The sequence below is a fragment of the Ailuropoda melanoleuca genome, chromosome 5 (genome assembly GCF_002007445.2).
Source record: "Ailuropoda melanoleuca isolate Jingjing chromosome 5, ASM200744v2, whole genome shotgun sequence".
In the NCBI taxonomy this organism is placed as follows: Eukaryota; Metazoa; Chordata; class Mammalia; order Carnivora; family Ursidae; genus Ailuropoda; species Ailuropoda melanoleuca.
Genome location: NC_048222.1, coordinates 2,955,204 through 2,974,288, shown reverse-complemented (window position 1 = coordinate 2,974,288; position 19,085 = coordinate 2,955,204). Strand labels below are relative to the sequence as shown.

The 19,085-nt window shown below is 41.9% G+C and overlaps 1 protein-coding gene across 2 annotated transcripts in view; it reads right to left on the bottom strand.

Moving 5' to 3' along the window:
- The window catches only part of LOC100468655 (cytidine monophosphate-N-acetylneuraminic acid hydroxylase), a 110,663-nt gene extending 94,388 nt beyond the window's left edge, over positions 1–16,275 (bottom strand). The window contains exon 1 of one of the 2 annotated variants that reach the window (XM_002915833.4): positions 16,218–16,275. Coding sequence is in view for 1 of the 2 variants with exons in the window: in XM_034660242.1 (XP_034516133.1) it covers positions 7,652–7,701 (50 nt within the window). In the remaining variant the exon portion in view is untranslated. Of the gene's footprint in view, positions 1–7,651; positions 7,717–16,217 lie in introns of those variants that run through there. The other variant, XM_034660242.1, reaches the window with a different exon arrangement.
- Positions 16,276–19,085: the final 2,810 nt, after the last annotated feature.

Here is a 19,085-nt window from a genome sequence, read left to right as displayed (position 1 = left end):
AAGAATCTCACAGGTAAGAGTCAGTTTTTGAGCCTTTTGAAATTTCAGAGAAACAAAATAAATTTAGAATAACGTTTCCTGACCAAGACGGATGGTGTCCTTTGCCAGTATAGGAAAAAAAAAAATTCTGATGTAATTGTTTCACTGAGTTCAATTTTTATATTGATACAAGATTTAAGAGCAACTGGATGGAGAAAGGCTAGCCATCAGCTACTGCTTGTTCTGTCTGTGGCTGGTGGGGGCAGCCGCGTCCCATCTGACAGGAAGTGGGCCCAACAGGAGTGAACATTGCTCCTTTCCCCACGCAGCACTGTGGCACTGCTCCTCTTCCTTTCTGTACCAAGAGGAAAGCCAAGAGAGCAAGAGGTGGGGGATACTGCTCACCTGTCCTCGACCTGCACGCCGTGGGTGGCCTCCATCTCCAGTGTGACTAACCTCAGCTGATACCTTCCCATCAAATATAAATGACCAAAGGTACGAGCCTCACCACTGGCCAGCAACTCTGTCAGGCGCAGCTCTTCTTTTGAAAACCTATTCCAGAAGCCCACTGAGTCAAGGCATGTGGTCTGTGTGCTCAGAGAGACCTTCCGCTGTGCCTTCCCAGCACAAAGGACACATCAGTTCGGCTAAACACGCACAGGGCACCTTTCGGTGTTAGGTGTTAGACTAAGTGCTGGGGATAGCAAATCAAATAGGACACAGGAGCTTACAGCCTAGTGAGAGAGACATCTAGTTGGAAAATGTCAGTGAAATGTGGCAGGTGACCAATCCCCCTACTTTGGTTCTAGACTTTCTCTTTTGGTCCATAGTCTCAGGAGCCTCAGGCTGTGTCCCTTTCTCTCCTAATTCTTTGGTCTCTCATCTTTACCTGGCTCCTTCCCTTTGGCATTTAAACACGTGCAAGCCTCTCCATTTGTTGTTGTTGTTTTAAGGTTTTGTTTATTTATTTTAGAGAGAGAGCTGGTGGGGGGGCAGAAAGGCAGAGTGAGAGGGAGGGAGGGAATCCTCAGCAGACTCCACACAGCGCAGAGCCCGACGTGGGGCTCGATCTCATGACCCTGAGATCACGACCTGAGCCAAAACTAAGAGTCGGATATTTAACCAAATGAGCCACGAGGCGCCCCAAGCCTCTTGAGTTTTTAAAACTAATTCTTTCCTAATTCACTATTGGCCCCCAGCAACGGTCCTTTCTCTTTACTTCTGGAAGAGTAGTGTTCACTCTCTGTCTCTGTCCCTCCTCTCTTCTTACTTTCCATTGAGCCCTCAAACCACTCAAGTTTTACCCTCATCATCCCAGCAGAAGTGTTCTTCCTAAGATTAGCAATATCTTCCACGTTGTGAGATCCAAATGATGCTTCTCAGTCATCCGCTTACTGGGCGTCTCAGCTCTCCTGGCACCCTGGACAACGTTCCGCCTTCTGAACCACTTTCCCTGTGGCCTCCGTGGAAGCCTTCTTGCCTCTCTGTCCACCTGCACCCCCAGCTCCTCCCAGACAGCAAGCCTGGCTCTCCGGGGCAGCGCAGGGCCTCGGCCACGCCCACAGCATTCTCACCAGGGCTTCGTGAGCCTCCTCATGGAGCCCCCGCTCTCCTCCTGCCAACCCACCTCCAATCTCCTTAGCACGTTACAGCCAAACAGGCTTTAAAAATGCCAGATGTAAGCATGTCTCCTCCCTGCTTGCAGCTCCCAATGATTCCCCACTTCCCGGAGGAAAAAGTCCAAAATCCTTAGCATGGCGTATACTGCACATCCTGGTCAGATGTGCACCTCCGTCTCTAGCCTTATCTCCCCTGTTCTCCCCAGCCCTCCGCCCACTCTGGCCAGTGTGACATTCTTACCATTTTCCTGATGCTCCATGGGCTTTCTCGCTTCAGCTGTTCCCCCTGCTGGAACGGTCCCCCTTCCCATCTTTGCCTGGCTAACTCCTCCTCACTACTCTGATTTCACCTTAAATCCCACGGCACCTAGAAATCTGATGCCCAAAGGTTTGGTTAAATCCCAATATAAGCTTCTAGAGCGTGCAGGAGTCTTCTTAATATCCTGCACGTCTGTTATTACTTACTCAATGTCTGTCTTCAGCCCTAAACATTAAGCTAAGTGAGAGCAGGGGGCCTGCCTGTCTTGTTCATTACTGCATCTCCAACCCCCAGCACAGTGCGTATTTCTGAATGAATGAATGAATGAATGAACAATAAATACACTAAATGCTGTAAAAATAACTAAGAGGGACACCTAAGCAGTCATCACAGGAAAATGAGGGTCAGGTCTTTTCCAAATCTCTACTACTACAATTTCTACAGGAAATTTAGTGGAAACCTGAGGACGGGTTTATAGAAAGAGCCAAATGATTGTAAAGGGCGGCCATATTTATGGAAAACAGTTAAGGAGAACTTAACTGGCTTTTAAGAGAACCCCTGTTATTCTAAAGCTTCATGATATAAAAAATAAGATTGAAGGTGTGACAGTATCCAATAACTCTGGCCAGCAATACAGTTTATAATCTGAGGAAATATTTGTTATATTAAATTCACGTTGCACATTTTCAGCTGAGTAGAGGCGTGGCAGGAGAGTCAGAAGCAACAGCTTCTGTGACAAGGCGTCTGAAATGAGCTCACCTCACAAATCAGCATCGCCTGGACCCAGGAACCAAGGCTCTCTATAAACAAAAATTTGACCTAAATAAGGAAACAATGCAGCTTTTTAAAGTCATAGATGTTTAGGGTGGAGATGGACCTGAAAGCCCACCCCCCCACCCCCCCCAGTGTCATACAGGAAGCGGAGGTCCTAGCAGGTTAAGTAACTTCTCTAAGGTTACATGTCCGGTTAGTGGTTAATAGAAACCAGATTTCTATGCCAGTGGAACTTAATTCTTCCTGATTCTTGATTCCGTAAACTCCAGTTTTATGGAATTTATAAGCCTTCTCCAAACCACAGCCTGAAAAATGGTTTTCTGGAAACTCATACCTTCCTCTAGTCTCTAATCCTGATTCACCAAATAGCACACCCTGAATAAAACGAAGCCTCTAGGTACCGATAACCCCAATAACACCTTCCCCTTACCACTCACACTGCCGAAAGCCTTAGGAGGCAGTACGAGTAGTGCCTGGGGAACTTTGAATGATGCCTTGACATAATATTCTGTTCTGCGGCATTATGTAACATTGTCCCCTTCTGTCCATTCTGAGTCCTGGGGAAATCAGTCTCCCCGCTGTCATAAAATATTTGGGAAACTTTTGTGTTTTAAAAATTACTCAAGATGATCCAACAATTCCACTCCTAGGTATATTTAAAGCAGGGAAGGACTCAAACAGCTACTTTTCTATCCATGTCCAGAGCAGCATTATTCACAATAGTCCAAAGGGGAAATGGCCCAGGTGTCCAGCAACAGATGAGCTGATAACAAAACGTGGTGTGTACATATACACACTGTGGAATATTTGGCCGTAAAAAGTGAATGAAATTCTCATAGGTGCTACGACATGGATACAAGTGGAAACTAGTCTGCTAAGTGCAATCGTTCTAACACAAAAGGACACATATTGTACCATTCCACGTAGGGGAGATACTTAAAATAAGCAAATTGAGACAGAATGTAGAATGGTTACCAGGGCTAGAGGGAGGAACAGGGAGTCCACGCTTAATGGGTACATAGTTTCCGTTTGGGATGATGAAATAGTTCTGGAAACAGATAGTGGTGGTGGTTACACAACCGTGTCAATGTACTTAATGCCAATGATTGCACGCTCACAAATGACGAAGACCCTGAATTTTATGTTATACGTATTTCACCACAATAAAAAAAAAAAAAAAAGTACTCAACAGCTTCCAGTTCCAGCCACGATGAGATCCTAAAACATGTTCAAGTAACCCACAGAAGGTAGAAAAAAGTGAAACAAGAAACAGGAAACAAACAGAAAACAAAAAATTGTCGATATAAGCTCTAGCATATTGATAACGACCTTAAACGTAAGTAGTCTTAATGCACCAATCAAAGGACAGAAATAGGCAGAGAGAATTAAAAAAAGCATGATCCAATAATATGCTGTCTATAAAATTCATTTCAGATGTGACACAGGTCAGTTGAAGATTAAAAAAACAGAAAAATATACACCATATACACCTTAAGCAGAAAGCAGGATTTGACTGTATTAGTATCCATTTAATCAGTACACATTAAATAAATAAAATCTTTAAAAAAAAAAAAAAAGGACGCCTGGGTGGCTCAATCAGTTAAGCGTCTGCCTTCAGCTCAGGTCATGATCTCAGGGTCCTGGGATTAAGTCCTGCATCAGGCTCCCTGCTCAATGGGGAGCCTGTTTCTCCCTCTCCCATGGAATGAGAAAGCCAATACTCAAGGCTAACTGGATTCATATCACAATTTTCCAAACAACCCAACATCAATAAAGCATATTACCTTATTTGGTTTCCCTCTTAACAAAACGCCAGAGTCCTCATCCTGTGACAGATAAAGACTAAATAATCTTGGGTAAGAATAGACACACATTGTCTTCCTCTGTTGAGCACTTGGCTGTGGGATGTCAAATGCCCTGTGCACACCGCTGTTTGTCAAGTACAGCCTGTGTTGGTAGCTGCAGTCAATCTAGGGTGGACTCCATTCTCCTGTGCTCCAGGGTAATAGAGCCAGTCCCTGACTTAAGTCACAGTACAGAGCTGCCCTGCTTTCTATGGACTGAAGGAAGCCAGGGGGGTGGGGGGAGAACAATTTTAATTAATGTGTAGAACTGCAGCCTCAAGAAGAAGCATTAAAAGCTAGTCCTCCATGGGGCGCCTGGGTGGCACAGCGGTTAAGCGTCTGCCTTCGGCTCAGGGCGTGGTCCCGGCGTTATGGGATCGAGCCCCACATCAGGCTCTTCCTCTATGAGCCTGCTTCTTCCTCTCCCACTCCCCCTGCTTGTGTTCCCTCTCTCGCTGGCTGTCTCTATCTCTGTCGAATAAATAAATTAAAAAATCTTAAAAAAAAAAATTAAAAAAAAAAAAAAAGCTAGTCCTCCTGAAGCGACTGGGGGGCTCAGTCAGTTAAGCAGCGGCTCTCGATTTTGGCTCAGGTCATGATTCATGGTCCTGGGATCAAGCCCTGGGTTGGACGCCCCACTTAGTGGGGAGTTTCAGGATTCTCTCTCTCTCTCTGAAAAAAAAAAATAAATCTTAAAAAAAAAAAAATCTAGTTCTCTTGGTTCCTTTTCTTCTGTTCGAATTCAAGAACAGACTTTCTTGAATTGATTCCCTGATTTGATGCATAAAACAAGGAACCATCCAGCATCTGAATGAGAGAAATGTTTCTCAGGTCTGAGGACTTTTTCACCCCCTCCTCCTTTATGCTTTAAAGACTGTGGCACTGGCCAGTATCATCTTTCCTTATGAGGCCTGTTCCATTTCTAGTTCCCAAAATACCAAGAACCTAATTATTAGAATTATGTGAACATGGAGAGGCAGGATTTTTTTCATTTCCAAGGGGTAAATATGGTCACTGTAAGAGTGAATATAATTTCCAGGATCAGAAATTAAATGTAAAATTATGAGAAAATGTCAACCCAATGTAATGCATCCTTCCAGAGCTGCACTCAATAAAGAATAGATGATATTGACTAATATTTAGTGAGTGCCACCTGCAAGGAATGTGGATCTCCTGTTCCGATGGTCAGGTTTTTGTCCGGGTTATACATCCAGGAGTTAGAACCTACCACTCAACTTCCTGGTGATCTTCCTAAGGAGAGAGAAAACATTAAGAAGAATGTACTAACTATATGTGGGGTCGATCAAGGGTCAGTAATTTTGAAGGTCAATAATAAATATAAAGAAAAATGATTTTTCTTAGGATATTTACTTTGGGAAAGCTACAATAAACAAACAATATATAATTAAGAAGTTACTAGCACTAGACTCGTTTGCAGAGATGAATGTGTTATCCCTTATCATCCAGCAATTTCAATCATACATTTGTCTGGTGGGAAATATTTGACCCAATGTCTTCCAGTCTGGAAATGAAGAAAATGCTTTCCTAGGAATGAAGGAAAGTAGCAGATTGTCTTTTCCACAGATGACCACAACTTCCCACAGGCTATTCTTACTGTGTGACTGACTTTCCTCCCCCTGAGCTGTGTGGTGTCTGTGTTCCTGCTCTTCAATCTGGGTGGGAGCCCGTGACTGCCCCAGGCAACAGACTGTGACCTAGGTGACACTACCTGGCTTCTGAAGCTTGCTGTAAAACACCATGGCTTCTACCTGGCCTTCTCCTTCGGGCCTGTCTTTGGAAGCCAGTCACCACGTTACGAGGAACCTGGGCCACATGAAGGAACCACACAGACGTGTCTGGCAATCCATCTAAGGACTAAGCATCCATTGTTCCCAGATGTGGGAGGGACCAAGCTTTCTAATGCTTCCATCCCCAGCTGTGCCAGTCTTCCAGCTGAGGCTCCAGACAGCACGTGGCAGAAACAAGCTGTCCCCAGTGTGCCCTGAGAATGCCTGACCCACAGACTCTGTGAACATAGTATATGATTGCTTTCATTACTGACAAAAAAATCGCTCAAGTAACACTTAAATTAAGTTTCCATTAGTATAAAATGAGAGCATCACAAATATTGTCATGCTTGGAGGGTCCCAGACACACAGCCCTAGTGTCAACAGTACTAACACAGTGCAACACGGGGTCTCTTAGAGGAAAGTAACAGAGCACATGGAATTCCCCAAACTCTCATTTCCCCACAGCATAAGCCAGGCATGATGGTCTATAGGCACCAACGCAGGGGATGGCCAGCCTCTTACAGTAATCTGGATGCACAAGAGAAAGGAGGTGACCTCAAACCATATCACATATTTAGGCTGTTACAAACTTATGTTGGCCTATGGAATACCTTAGTTCTCTAGGTCATGAGATATGAGTGATGGGATCGTTAGGCCCAGAGAGAAGAGTAGGGAAAATGCATAGGGAGGGCCCACATCTACACTGAAGGTCAAAGTCTGCATACAGGGGGCCCTGGAACAATCTAGGAGAGCCTCTGCATCCCCAGAATGCTAACATGAGCCAGAAGCCTTACCGCCCCTCTGCAGACTGGCTCAGGCCAGCTCAGCCTTGCAGAAGGAGAGAGGTGCCTAGCGGGTCCAGATTTGCCTCCCAGCAGATACAAAGAGAAGAAAGTGAAAATTTTCCATAACCTTCTCTTCTGCCCTCCTCCCATTAAAACAAATTGTCATTTTCATCCTTCAGATTGGCAGAATTTTAAAGATGAGTATTATGCAGTGTTGGTGAGCATACTGGGGAAATTTGACAGCATCTATTAAATCAAAATATAAATATCCTCTGATTCAGCAATTCTACTTCTATATAAGTTTTTTAAAGATATACTTTAGCACTGGTACAAAAAGATGTCTATTGCAACAAAATACCAACGGAGGAATAAGCAAGTAAATTATGGCACATTCTTCCATGAAATACTATGTAGCAGTTATGAATTAAGTAGATTTACAGGCACCAATAGAAATAGGGCTCTACAACACATTCTTGTCCATTTACATTTTAGGAATGTGTAAAAAATGCCTACTTATAATTACCTTGGTTTAAAATTAACATCACGTTTCTTAATGTTGAAAAATTGCCACACTGTTGCTACTAGTGGTATAGTTGCTCACCAGCAGGTGAAGCCTGGAATAGACTGATTCCATCTGAATCCCCAAAGCATCTCAGAATCCAGTACACCACAGTCACTCAGAACTGTTTAACAAATTAATAAAACAGTCAGGCCAGCAGCTCCAAGGCTCCTTCTGGTTCCAGTTCTTTGATTCTAACTGGAGGAAAACGGAAAAATTGTCCTTTTTAATACAACAGTCCCGACGATGATACCTAGACCTCAGAGAGCTGCTGGGATGATAAACAAAGCTCTCCAAAATCTAGGAACTATTTTGTTTGTTGGTCCTCACTGGATAAAAATGACTTTTCTGCCAAGTTCAGAGTCACTGTGGACGTTTCAGAGATGCTTTTTTCAATGTATACGGAGGAGGAGGGGAGAGGTGTGAAGGAGGGGGCAGGAGGAAAGGTCAGACATCAAAAATACTATTAAAGATGAGGAAGGAGAGGGAGCTGATGGCAAGGGCCAAACCTGAATGTGATGCATGTTAAAAAGTAATGTCGAGAGTTAGGAAAAGCTTTCTACTTGTTAAAAAGCTTTAAGCATTTAATCTTCACCACCAGGAAACTCTTGAAGCTGGGAGTGGCCCCGAGAGAAGTCCCATTCCAGTTCTCGCAGCTCATTGTCATTTCCTGATCCTAACTGATGGGAAACTGGACTGCAGGCTTTTAAAACTTATTGGAACAGAGAGAATGTGTAAAGCTCGTTACGAGTTTCCTAGGGCTGCTGAAATGTTCTCACAAGCCAGGTGGCTTAAAATAACAGAAATGATGTAACACCTCACAGTTCTAAAAGCCAGGGGTCTGAAATCAAGGTATCAGGAGGGTTGGATCCTGCTGGAAGCAGTAAAGGAGTGCCTGTGCCTTTCTCCTAGCTTCTGTAGACGGATCACCTAGGTCTCCGGCTCTGTCTTCACACCAGCTTCACTCTGCTTCTGTGTCTTTCCCTCTTCTTATAAAGGCACTTGCCATTGGATGAGGGTCTACTCAGATAATCCAGGATGACCTCCTCTTAAGAGCCTTAATTATGTCTAAAATATCCTCTTCCCAAATTAGATCACATTCAGATGTTCCAATAGACGTATCTTTGGGGGTTAAGGGCAATCATCAGCGCACCATAGCTTGTTTGTGTGATTTTGGTTTTGGAAGAAGGCTATTACAACAGAAATATAAACTGAGGGGAAGCAAGAGCTAAAAATAAAAAGTGTAAAGTTTCCTGGGCAGTTTCGAATTAACAGATGTAAGTGACTTGTGGTATCCTCTTCAAAACTTTGTGACAGCCTCTTTAACAACCGACCCGAGCTAGGAACATTCCTCAAATGGTTACCACATACTTAACCACAAAAGGCTATTACCTTCCTAATTTTTAGTCATGAAATTTAAAGAAAACAAACATCCTCAATTGTAATGTACTGACATCTGTAACTACTTGAGAGGGAAAAAAACATAAATAAGCAGCCTAACAGAGTTTGAGGTACCATGTACTAAATTTAGATTCTGTTTCCAGGGGTACCTGCATGGTTCGGTTAAGCATCTGCCTTCGGCTCAGGTCATGATCCCGGGATCCTGGGATCGAGCCCCGTATTGAGCCCCGCATCGGACTCCCTGCTCAGTGGAGAGTCCGCTTCTCCCGCTGCCTCCCTCTACTGCTCGCCCTGCTTGTGCTCTCTCAAATAAATTTTTTTTAATTTAATATATATATTTATAAAAGGATTCTGTTTCCGGTAAGGTGATGGGTTAAATATCTGAATGAATTCTCTTGTTAAAAACAACTGAAAATCTGACAATCTTGAAAGAGTCAATGAGCTGTCACAAAAGTAAGGAATGCTGTCACGAAAGTAAGGAATTCTCAAATCAGGAACTGAATCCAGATAAGACTGCAGCTAGCCATTTCTCAGACAAGTAGAGAGGGTGGAGACGGACACTGAACTTGCATTCATGGTCTCAAACAGCTCCAGAGACACAGGCCAGAGTCTTCCCAGCTGGGGATTCTAACAAGAGATATTCCCCCCAAAAGCGATCCCAGTGGGTAAAACCATCAATTTAAGAATGAATGTAGAAATAAACTGGTTTTGCTCCTCAATCCCCCACTTCTCCCATCTCAACCCCAGCTCCAGAAGATAGGCAAGAGAATTTATTCGCTCAAATTTTAGTGCTAAGTAGAAGAGACAAAAAAAAAAATAGAAGCTAGCCTTCATGAGTGTTTTCAGCCTGAATTCACACCAGCTGGGGGAACTGGGCAAACCTCTTGCTGAACATTTAGTTGAAAGTAACCCTAGACTGGTAGCTCCCATAAACCTCCAAGAAGCAAATGCTGATCCTGTCTGGAGGCCTCCACCTCTCACTCAGCTAATGATAATTTCTGCCAGCAAAGTTCCAAAGCATCAAGCAACTGATAGCACTCAATTATTAAAGCTCCATAAGCAAGGACCAGCGAAAACCCAACAGATCGCAGAGAAGGTCCACAATGTTACCATTAATCCAATTCTATGTGCCTGAGGCCTGAAATACCTGTGTGTTTACATACTGAGACATATGCAATGTATGTATAAAGGAGTTATCAAGCAAATTCTAAACAAAAGAACACTGACATAGCCACATTAACAATAAAGAAGCACGTTCTAAGCAACAAACATTGCCAAAGAGAGCTATTTCATAAAGATAAAGGGAACATTTCATCAGAAGCATCATAATCTTATTTTTTTTTTAAGATTTTATTTTTATGTATTTGAGAGCAACGAAGCCAGAGACAGACCATGAGCTGGGGTGGGGACAGAGGGAGGAGAAGCAGACTCCCCGCTGAGCAGGGAGCCCTATGAGGGGCTCAATCCCCATGACCTGAGCCCTGAACAGAAAACAGACGCTTAACCGACTGAGCCACCCAGGTGCCCCAGAACCTATCATAATATTAAATTTGCATGCACTAATAACAGCCTCAAGACATACTGGCAAAACTATAAGAAGTCACAGGCGAATTCAAAATCACCGTAGACTTTTTAACACTCCTCTCAGTAACTGATAGAGGCGCAGATAAAAATGTATTTTAATTCGTCTCCGGAGGGCGCGGGCGCAGGCGCAGCAGACACGCCAACAAGCGACGCCTTCTCATCTGTGGGAACTAAGGGAGGGTTTCTGGAGGCCCGCAGACTCGTCCGGAAGAGGCAGGCGCCACAGGAGGGAGGCTGCAGACCGAGGGGCGCAAGGGAAAGGCACCAGGTCAAGGGCACAGAAAACAGCATCCACCGGAGGAGCGAGGCTGGGAACCGCGTGGGAAAGGGAGTCACTCCGCGCAGCCCAGCCCGGGCGTGAGATTGGAGAACTCGGGAAAAGTTCCTCCCCCACCCCCGCCCGGCGCCCTCGCCACGGTCCCGTGTCCTCGCCCCGCGCGCTAGGCCCCTACTCGCCCTCGAGAGAGGGCAGTACCTTCCCTCAGCTGTAAGTGGACACAGGATGTTGTATTGAGATGTGTCCCGCTTCCAGACTAACTTGAGCCATTGTCAGAGAAATAGTAGCAAAGGTAGGAATATATGTTGGGACATGTCAACAGAAAAAACATTAGTCATGATGAAAAAGGTTTGACTATCACAACTACCAAACTGGACCTAATGAAGATTCTATACACACAGACACACACAGATGGTCAATGCGCGCATGAAAAAGTGCCCAATGTTATCATTACGCATCAGAGAAATGTAAATTAAAACCAAAAATGAGTAGGAAACAAAAGCGTTAAGAATGACTTCACGTATTTCTACTTTTGGTCAAGGTGGAATAACAGGGACCAAGTTTACCTTCTTGTTTTAAAGAGCCCCCCCCCAAAAAAAGGACATAGATATAGATATAGGTATCATATATTAATATACCACTCAACAACTGCAGAATATACATTACTTTCCTGCACACGTGTAAGAGTTATAATAACTGATCACACAGGGGTTTCATCTCCACAAATTTCCAAGGAATAATATCATATAGAGATACAAGATCACATAGATCATAATGCAACTAAGCTCAGAATCAAAAGCAAAATGAGAACTAGTAAAATTCATGGTTGGAAATTAAGAGACATTTTAATATATTGGTCAAAAATAAATCATAGTAGATCAGAAATTATTTAGAACTAAATACTAATAAAAACATACATCTCAAACTTGAGGGATTCATTTGAAGCAGGATGTAGAGGGAAACACTGACATTAGAAAAGAAGAAAGTCTAAGTCCAAGTACTTAGAACTGCAAATATTGAGTCCAAGTACTTAGAAAAAGAACTGCAAAATAAACACAAAGAAAAAAAAAAGTGGAATTTTATAAAATAGAAAACATACAATAGAGATCTATTCAAAATAATCTACTTAAAAGTTAGTTCTTTGAAAAGACCAAAACAAAATCAAAAAGTCTCTAGTGATTTTACTGGTCAAGGAAAAAATAAAGAGAAAAGACACAAGTCACCATTATCAGGGAAAAGAGATTAATACCGTACCGTAGGTGCTACAGACATTAAAAAGATAAAATAGTAGTATAAAAATCTTCATGCCAATAAATATGTAGATGAAAGGGATAAACTCCTAGGAGAGTATCAAACCCAGTATATTCCATCAAAATTCCACTATATAGCAATTAAAACCCTACGTAAATAGCAACCCTAAAATATCAAGGATCGGAAGACTTTGTTATTAACATGTCAATTCTCCCCAAATTGATCTCTTGATTCAATAGCTTCAGTGCATTTCTAATCATAATCTCACTAAGATTTTTCTTGTAGAAATTGACACATTTATTCTAAGACACATATGGAAACACAAAGGACCTAAATAGCCAAAGCAATCTTGAAAAAGAGCGAAGTTGGAAGACTTACAGTACCTGACTTCAAAACTTACTATAAAACTACAGAGTGAAGACTGTGTGATACTAGCAAAGGATTGAAAAATTAGATTGGGACAGAATAGAACCTACCTGAGATCATAAACCGTAATGAGCTATCACCTCACACCTGTCAGAATGGCTAAAAGCAAGAATTCAAGAAACACAGGTGTTGGCGAGGATGCAGAGAAAAAGGAAGCCTCGTGCACTGTTGGTGGGAATGCAAACTGTATGGAGAATGCATGAAGGTTCCTCAAAAAGTTAAAAATAAAACTACCCTATGATCCAGTAATTGCACTACTAGGTATTTACCCAAAGAATACAAAAACACTAATTCAAAGGGATACATGCACCCCGATGTTTATAGCAGCATCTACAACAGTCAAATTATGGAAACATCCCAAGTGCCCATCGACTGATGAATAGAGAAAGATGTGGTATATATATACAATGCAATATTATTCAGCCATAAAAAAGAATGAAATCTTGCCATTTGAAATGACATGGATGGAGCTAGAGAGTATAATGTTAAGCGAAATAAGTCAGGCAAAGAAAGACAAACACCATATGATTTTGCTCATATGTGGAATTTAAGAAACAAAGGGAAAAAAAAAAAAGACAAACCAAAAAACAGACTTAACTCTAGAGAACAAACTGAGGGTAACCAGAGGGGAGGTGGGGGGGGGATGGGTGAAATAAGGGAGGGGGTTAGGAGCACACTTACCATGAAGAGCACTGAGTAATGTATGGAATTGCTTGATCACTACATTGCACACCTGAAACTAATATAATACTGTATGCGACCTGTGCTAGAATTAAAATTTTTTTATTTTTTTAAAAGATTTTATTTATTTATTTGACACAGAGAGAGACAGCCAGCGAGAGAGGGAACACAAGCAGGGGGAGTGGGAGAGGAAGAAGCAGGCTCCCAGCAGAGGAGCCCGATGTGGGGCTCGATCCCAGAACACCGGGATCACGCCCTGAGCCCAAGACAGACGCTTGAAGACTGAGCCACCCAGGCGCCCCAAGAAAAAAAATTTTTTTTAATTAACAATAAAAAATAAAAATATTTCAAAAATAGAATAATAAAAGCAAATAAAGAATAGAAGTCCTTTGTTGTTTTTCGACAAATGGTGCTAGAACAACTAGATGTTCATATGGGGAAAAATTAATCTTTATCCCGAGCTCACCCCAAATACAAAAATTAACCTGAGATAAACTTCAACACAAAACTATAAAGTTTTTGGAGGAAACAATGAAGAATCACTTCGTGATTTGGAGGTACACAAAGATTTCTTAAAAATGATGCAGAAAGCGTTATCATAAAAAAGACACTAATAAATTAGGCTTCACCAAAAATGTTTTAAACTTCTGCTTAACAAAAGAAGTTGTTAAGAAAAATGAATAGGTATGCTATAGACAGGAAGAAAATAAGTGCAAAACACACTTCTGGAGGCCCCTGGGTGGCTCAGTCGTTAAGCGTCTGCCTTCGGCTCAGGGTGTGATCCCAGGGTCCTGGGATCGGGCCCCACATCGGGCTCCCTGCTCTGGTAGGAAGCCTGCTTCTTCCTCTCCTACTCCCCCTGTTTGTGTTCCCTCTCTCACTGGCTGTCTCTCTCTCTGTGTCAAATAAATAAATAAATATCTTAAAAACAAACAAAAAACCCCACAAACACACATCTGATGAAAAACTCATGCCCATAATACACAACACAAGAATTCCTACAACTCAACAACAAAAAAATAAACAACTCAATTTTTTAAAAAAAGGCACTAGTTTTAAACAGACATTTCATCAAAAGAGATAAACCAATGGCCAATGAGCACATGAAAAAAGTGCCCCACATCAGCATTAGGTGAGAGAAATGTAAATTAAAACCAAAAATAAGTAGGAAACAAAAGCATCGAAAATGACTCATGTATTTCCACGGCTGGCCAGAATGGAGAGGAGGAGGGACCAGATTTCCCCTCCTGTTTGAAACAACCAAAATAAAAGGGCACAGGGGAGACCAAATATCTGAAAGAAATAAATCGGACGATAAAACACGGTGATTTCTAAGAGACAAGTGGACAGTGAGGTGAGCAGAATGATTGCCCCAGCTTACTATTTGGAGAGTTCCCAGGGCCCCGAGCAGGGAAGAGACACCTTTCCAGAAGGCTCCCTGACTTGAGGAAACCGCTGAGGGGCTGGAGAGTTTGAGGCTGTCAGAGTTTGTCAACTGAGAAAAGGAGGCAAAACTGACAAGGAACGAAGGTCTTGACTCGGGGTCTCAGAAATGCAATTTGGGGGAGCAGAGATTCCAGAATAACCAGAAAAGTGTGCTGCGCATACAGGGAAAGCAAGGGGTTTTTATGAGAAGGAAGGAAGAGGGAATTATAGGATTTACGTAAACACAGAGGGGAAAAACCCTTCTGTAATGGTGCTGACCAGTGGAACTGGTCGAGACGGCTATCTTAGTGATTAGTGCAGCTATCGAACGATAGGCCCTGCCATGTATTAATTAATTTCACTGTCCTCCTCCCATCCGAATGCCAATGGCTCTGTGGAAATGTCATGAGCAACCATTCGTCAAACAGCTGCTGCTTCTGGCCCAGTTCAGGAGCTCGTTAGTTGGAATGAAAAACGGAGTCTCTCACGTCCAGAGGTTTTATGCAATCCCATAATTCCCCCTTTCGATCAAGATTTTGTTCTTAGAAACACATCACAGATCAGCATTGTTCCCTCATGGCTGGAGTTTAAATGCCCTGTTCTGGACCTCAGGTCAGAAGTCTGCTCCATACTTTATGAACCAGCCTGGGTTTTGTTCAGTTAAACAGTTGCCCCTTTTCCAGGGGTGGTCTTACTGTTGGGCTTCCAAAGTTAGGCCCAGACTGTGTCAGCAATCAGGTATTTAATAAGAGGCATTTCTATGGAAACAAAAGAAAAACATGGGTTAACAGTTGGAGCGAATGATCAGCCCAGTGCTGCCACCGAGGTTTCTGGAAGCCAGGCCCAAGACACCTCCGACGGAGTGGGGGCAGGCGGTGGCCATTGGATGGGTTTTCCTGCTCTGTCCTTTGAATGCCTCGTGATCGTGTCTAAACATGGGTTGCTGTGGCAATTTCTCTGAAGTTAACCTCAAGCTGTCTAGCTTCAGTCTGCAAGCCTTCAGGGGAAATGGGCAGCTTCAGTTCCCAATGACTCCAAGTGAGAAAAATGGGACAAAATGGGAAACCTTTGTTTGGACAGTCATAGTCAAATACTCGAGGAAACCAGAAGAATTCAGGATCCAGCCCAGTTTCATCAGAAAACAGCAGACACTCAAAGACCATCAGAAAGAGAAGTTAACATCCACAAAAATGTGTTAGTGAAACAATGTTTTTCTCTAAAATCCCCCTAATTTCCCCCTAATTTCCATCAAGGATAGCTAAGTTAAGACTAATTTGTTTGTAAAGTAAGTCCAGTTTTCACAAGACTCAGTCTAGTCATTTACATAAGTGTGGCAAGAATAATGGTTGACCATGTAGACTCTTTAAAATCTGCTTTGCTGGAACTTTTCATAAGGAATCTCCAGGTTGAACTTCTAATAGCCTCTCAAGACCAGAAGCCAAGCCAAATCCTTGCCATCAGGCTTAACCTGCAACACCCATAGATTTTGGGTGAATTCCTCCTCCCTTCTCAAGGTCCCCAAAATATCCCTGAGCCTGCTGGGAAGTGACCTTCCTTGCTCACCTGATGAGGTGGCTGGGAACCCCATAAAGAAGATACCAGGCTGATTTTGTCCAAGGGGTTTTATTGGCTCCATCAAGTCAACCTTAGTTCCTTAAAGCTGCCTGGTCATATCTGTGTCTATGCCTCTCAAAGATGACATTCCAGGCAAAGCCTTGGTAATATAACCATTGTTTCCAATTGTGTCCTGTTCCAAGCAGAAGAGATTTTTATTGAACTTATGCAAATACCTATAATTGCCATGAAAATAAAAATAATCACTGAGAGTTTCCAAATTCTGGAGGGATCGGGTAGGGAGAAAAAGATAAATGCTTCATATTTGTTTATAAAGAAATATTTTATCAAATTTCTGTAAGTCGTAGACACCTTAAGAGAAAAAGTTTTCCTAAATCTGGGAGAACAAACATTAGGGAATGGAATGTTTCAAACAAAACTCATAACAACCACAATCATCTTCCTCAATCCATTCAATCCTGTGTTAATTAATTCTTGTTCTGTTGGAATCCAGATTTCCCACCCATTCTGGGAGTTCTTACCCAGTTTAGTTTTATAATATTAAGGGTATCAGAAACCTGTATTTGTCAGAAGTCCTTTCCATGAATCTGGGAATGTACTGTATGGTGATTAACATAATATAATAAAATAAAATTAAAAAAAAAAAAAAAGAAGAAGTCCTTTCCATGAATCTCCTTGAAGAAGAAACAAGGGTAAAACAATAGCCGTAAATGACAAAAGACTAAAAAATGGCCAATGGTTAAAAATCTGATGCGAGTTCATTACAACGCAATTGACAAGGAAATTGGGTTATTTCTGTGACACACAGCAAACAGTTCCATATTAGAAATACAAGTGATAACATTATGCCAGTACATAACAAAACTTTAGGAACTTCACACAATTACTGGAACAGCTGTCTTAATAGCATTCTCTGATACAATATAACATAAGAAAGCTTATTATCACCTACCTGACAACGCTTCCCCTGTAACTGAACATACCAAGTAAATGGGTCTAATTAGTCAGAAAGACTTCATACAGAATTTGAATTTGGGAAAGTCTGCCAAAAATATAGGGAGGTTTTAAAGCACATGTGTAAAGAGGATCACAGATCACTACAAAACTGAATAATTATCCTTTGAACTGAAGTGACAATAAAAGTTTCCTAAAGCCATATACAGACATAGTTGTTAGCAAAATTTAGCTCTTATTGAGAAAATTCCATTTTCTTAAGTAATCAAAGACCTGGTAAAGACAAACATGGAGACTGTTTTTCTACGCAGATTATATTAAAGATAAAGAAAAGCTTTGCTTACCATTTAAGAACACACCAATAATTTAAGAAACCTCGATCACTTTAACAGAGAGAAGAATCAGATTTCACCTTGCACCAGTATAGTTTGATATTAAAACTCATTCATTCCATATTACTCAGCCATCAGAAAGAACGATTACCCAACATTTGCAGCAACATGGACGGGACTGGAGGAGATTATGCTAAGTGAAATAAGTCAAGCAGAGAAAGACAATTTTCATATGGTTTCACTCATTTATGGACCATAAGAGATAGCAGGAAGGTCGGTAGGAGAAGGAAGGGAAGAATGAAGGGGGGGTCAAAGAAGGGGGAATGAGCCACGAGAGACTATGGACTCTGGGAAACAAACTGAGGGCTTCAGAGGGGAGGGGCGTGGGGGATTGGGATAGGCTGGTGATGGGTATTAAGGAGAGTTTGATATTAAAACTCATTCATTCCATATTACTCAAACAATGAATCATGGAACATTACATCAAAAACTAAGGATGTACTGTATGGTGACTAACATAACATAATAAAAAATTATAAAAAAACAAACAACTCATTCATTCCAATCNACAATTTTAGAAGGGAAAGGACTTCGTGCTTTCCTAGGGGCAGGGCTCATAGTAGCTGGAAGAACAAGGCTTGGTTTTTCCCACTTACTGCAGTCTGTTTTAGGCGAGATTCCTTCCCTGCTTAGAGCTGCGCAAACGTTTCTTGTACCCTCCTCACCTTTGTCCTGTCTCCGTGGTTCGGAGTCCTCTGGGTATTTGTTCCCTGTGCAATTTCTTCTTCTTTTTTTTTAAAGTACTCTCTCCCCTGTGGGGCTCGAACTCAGGACTCTGAGATCAAGACTGTCAGCTGAGCCAGCCAGGTGCCCCTCCCTGTCCAATTTCTTATGCATTTATTATAATGGCAGTTGTCATTAGTAATACAATTATTTGTTATTTTCTTGGGAGGATTTTTGTCCTCAGATGCCCTCTCTGAGGGGGAATGGGGGTGGAAGGAAGTGGCAGATGTTGCTTTTTGAGTTTTGATTTGATTTTATTGTCCAGATTAGAGAAGCTTTTCAGACTTTATTGTTGACTGTGACCATAATGAAAAATATATTTTACAAAATGACAAAGCATATGCATATAATTATAATTAAAGCGTTATGAAGTATTTAGCCTTAAATAACTATGACATACATACTTTCATACTCTGTTCCACGCTAGTCTGTTCTATTCATTTTAAAAAAATGCGTTGTGACCCACAGGAGTGATTGAAAAAAACTCCACTGGAGTAGAGGGGCATGCTTTTTGGGTAGAAGGCTTTAGAACTCTTTGTAATGATTTGGATCATAAACTCATTTCAGGGGATACTGTCTGTTAAGAGAAATCCCATCTTAAATGGGAGTTCAAAGATGATTTTATTATCTGTTTGTTTTCACTAAAGAAAGGATTCGTTAAGTGTGTTTAATCAGCCAGGGCTAATCATCATCCCCTAGTTTGCAAAACCAGTGACAAATACTTCATTTTTAAATGCTAACTTTTATTATTATTTTATATAATCTTTACACCCAACATGGGACTTGA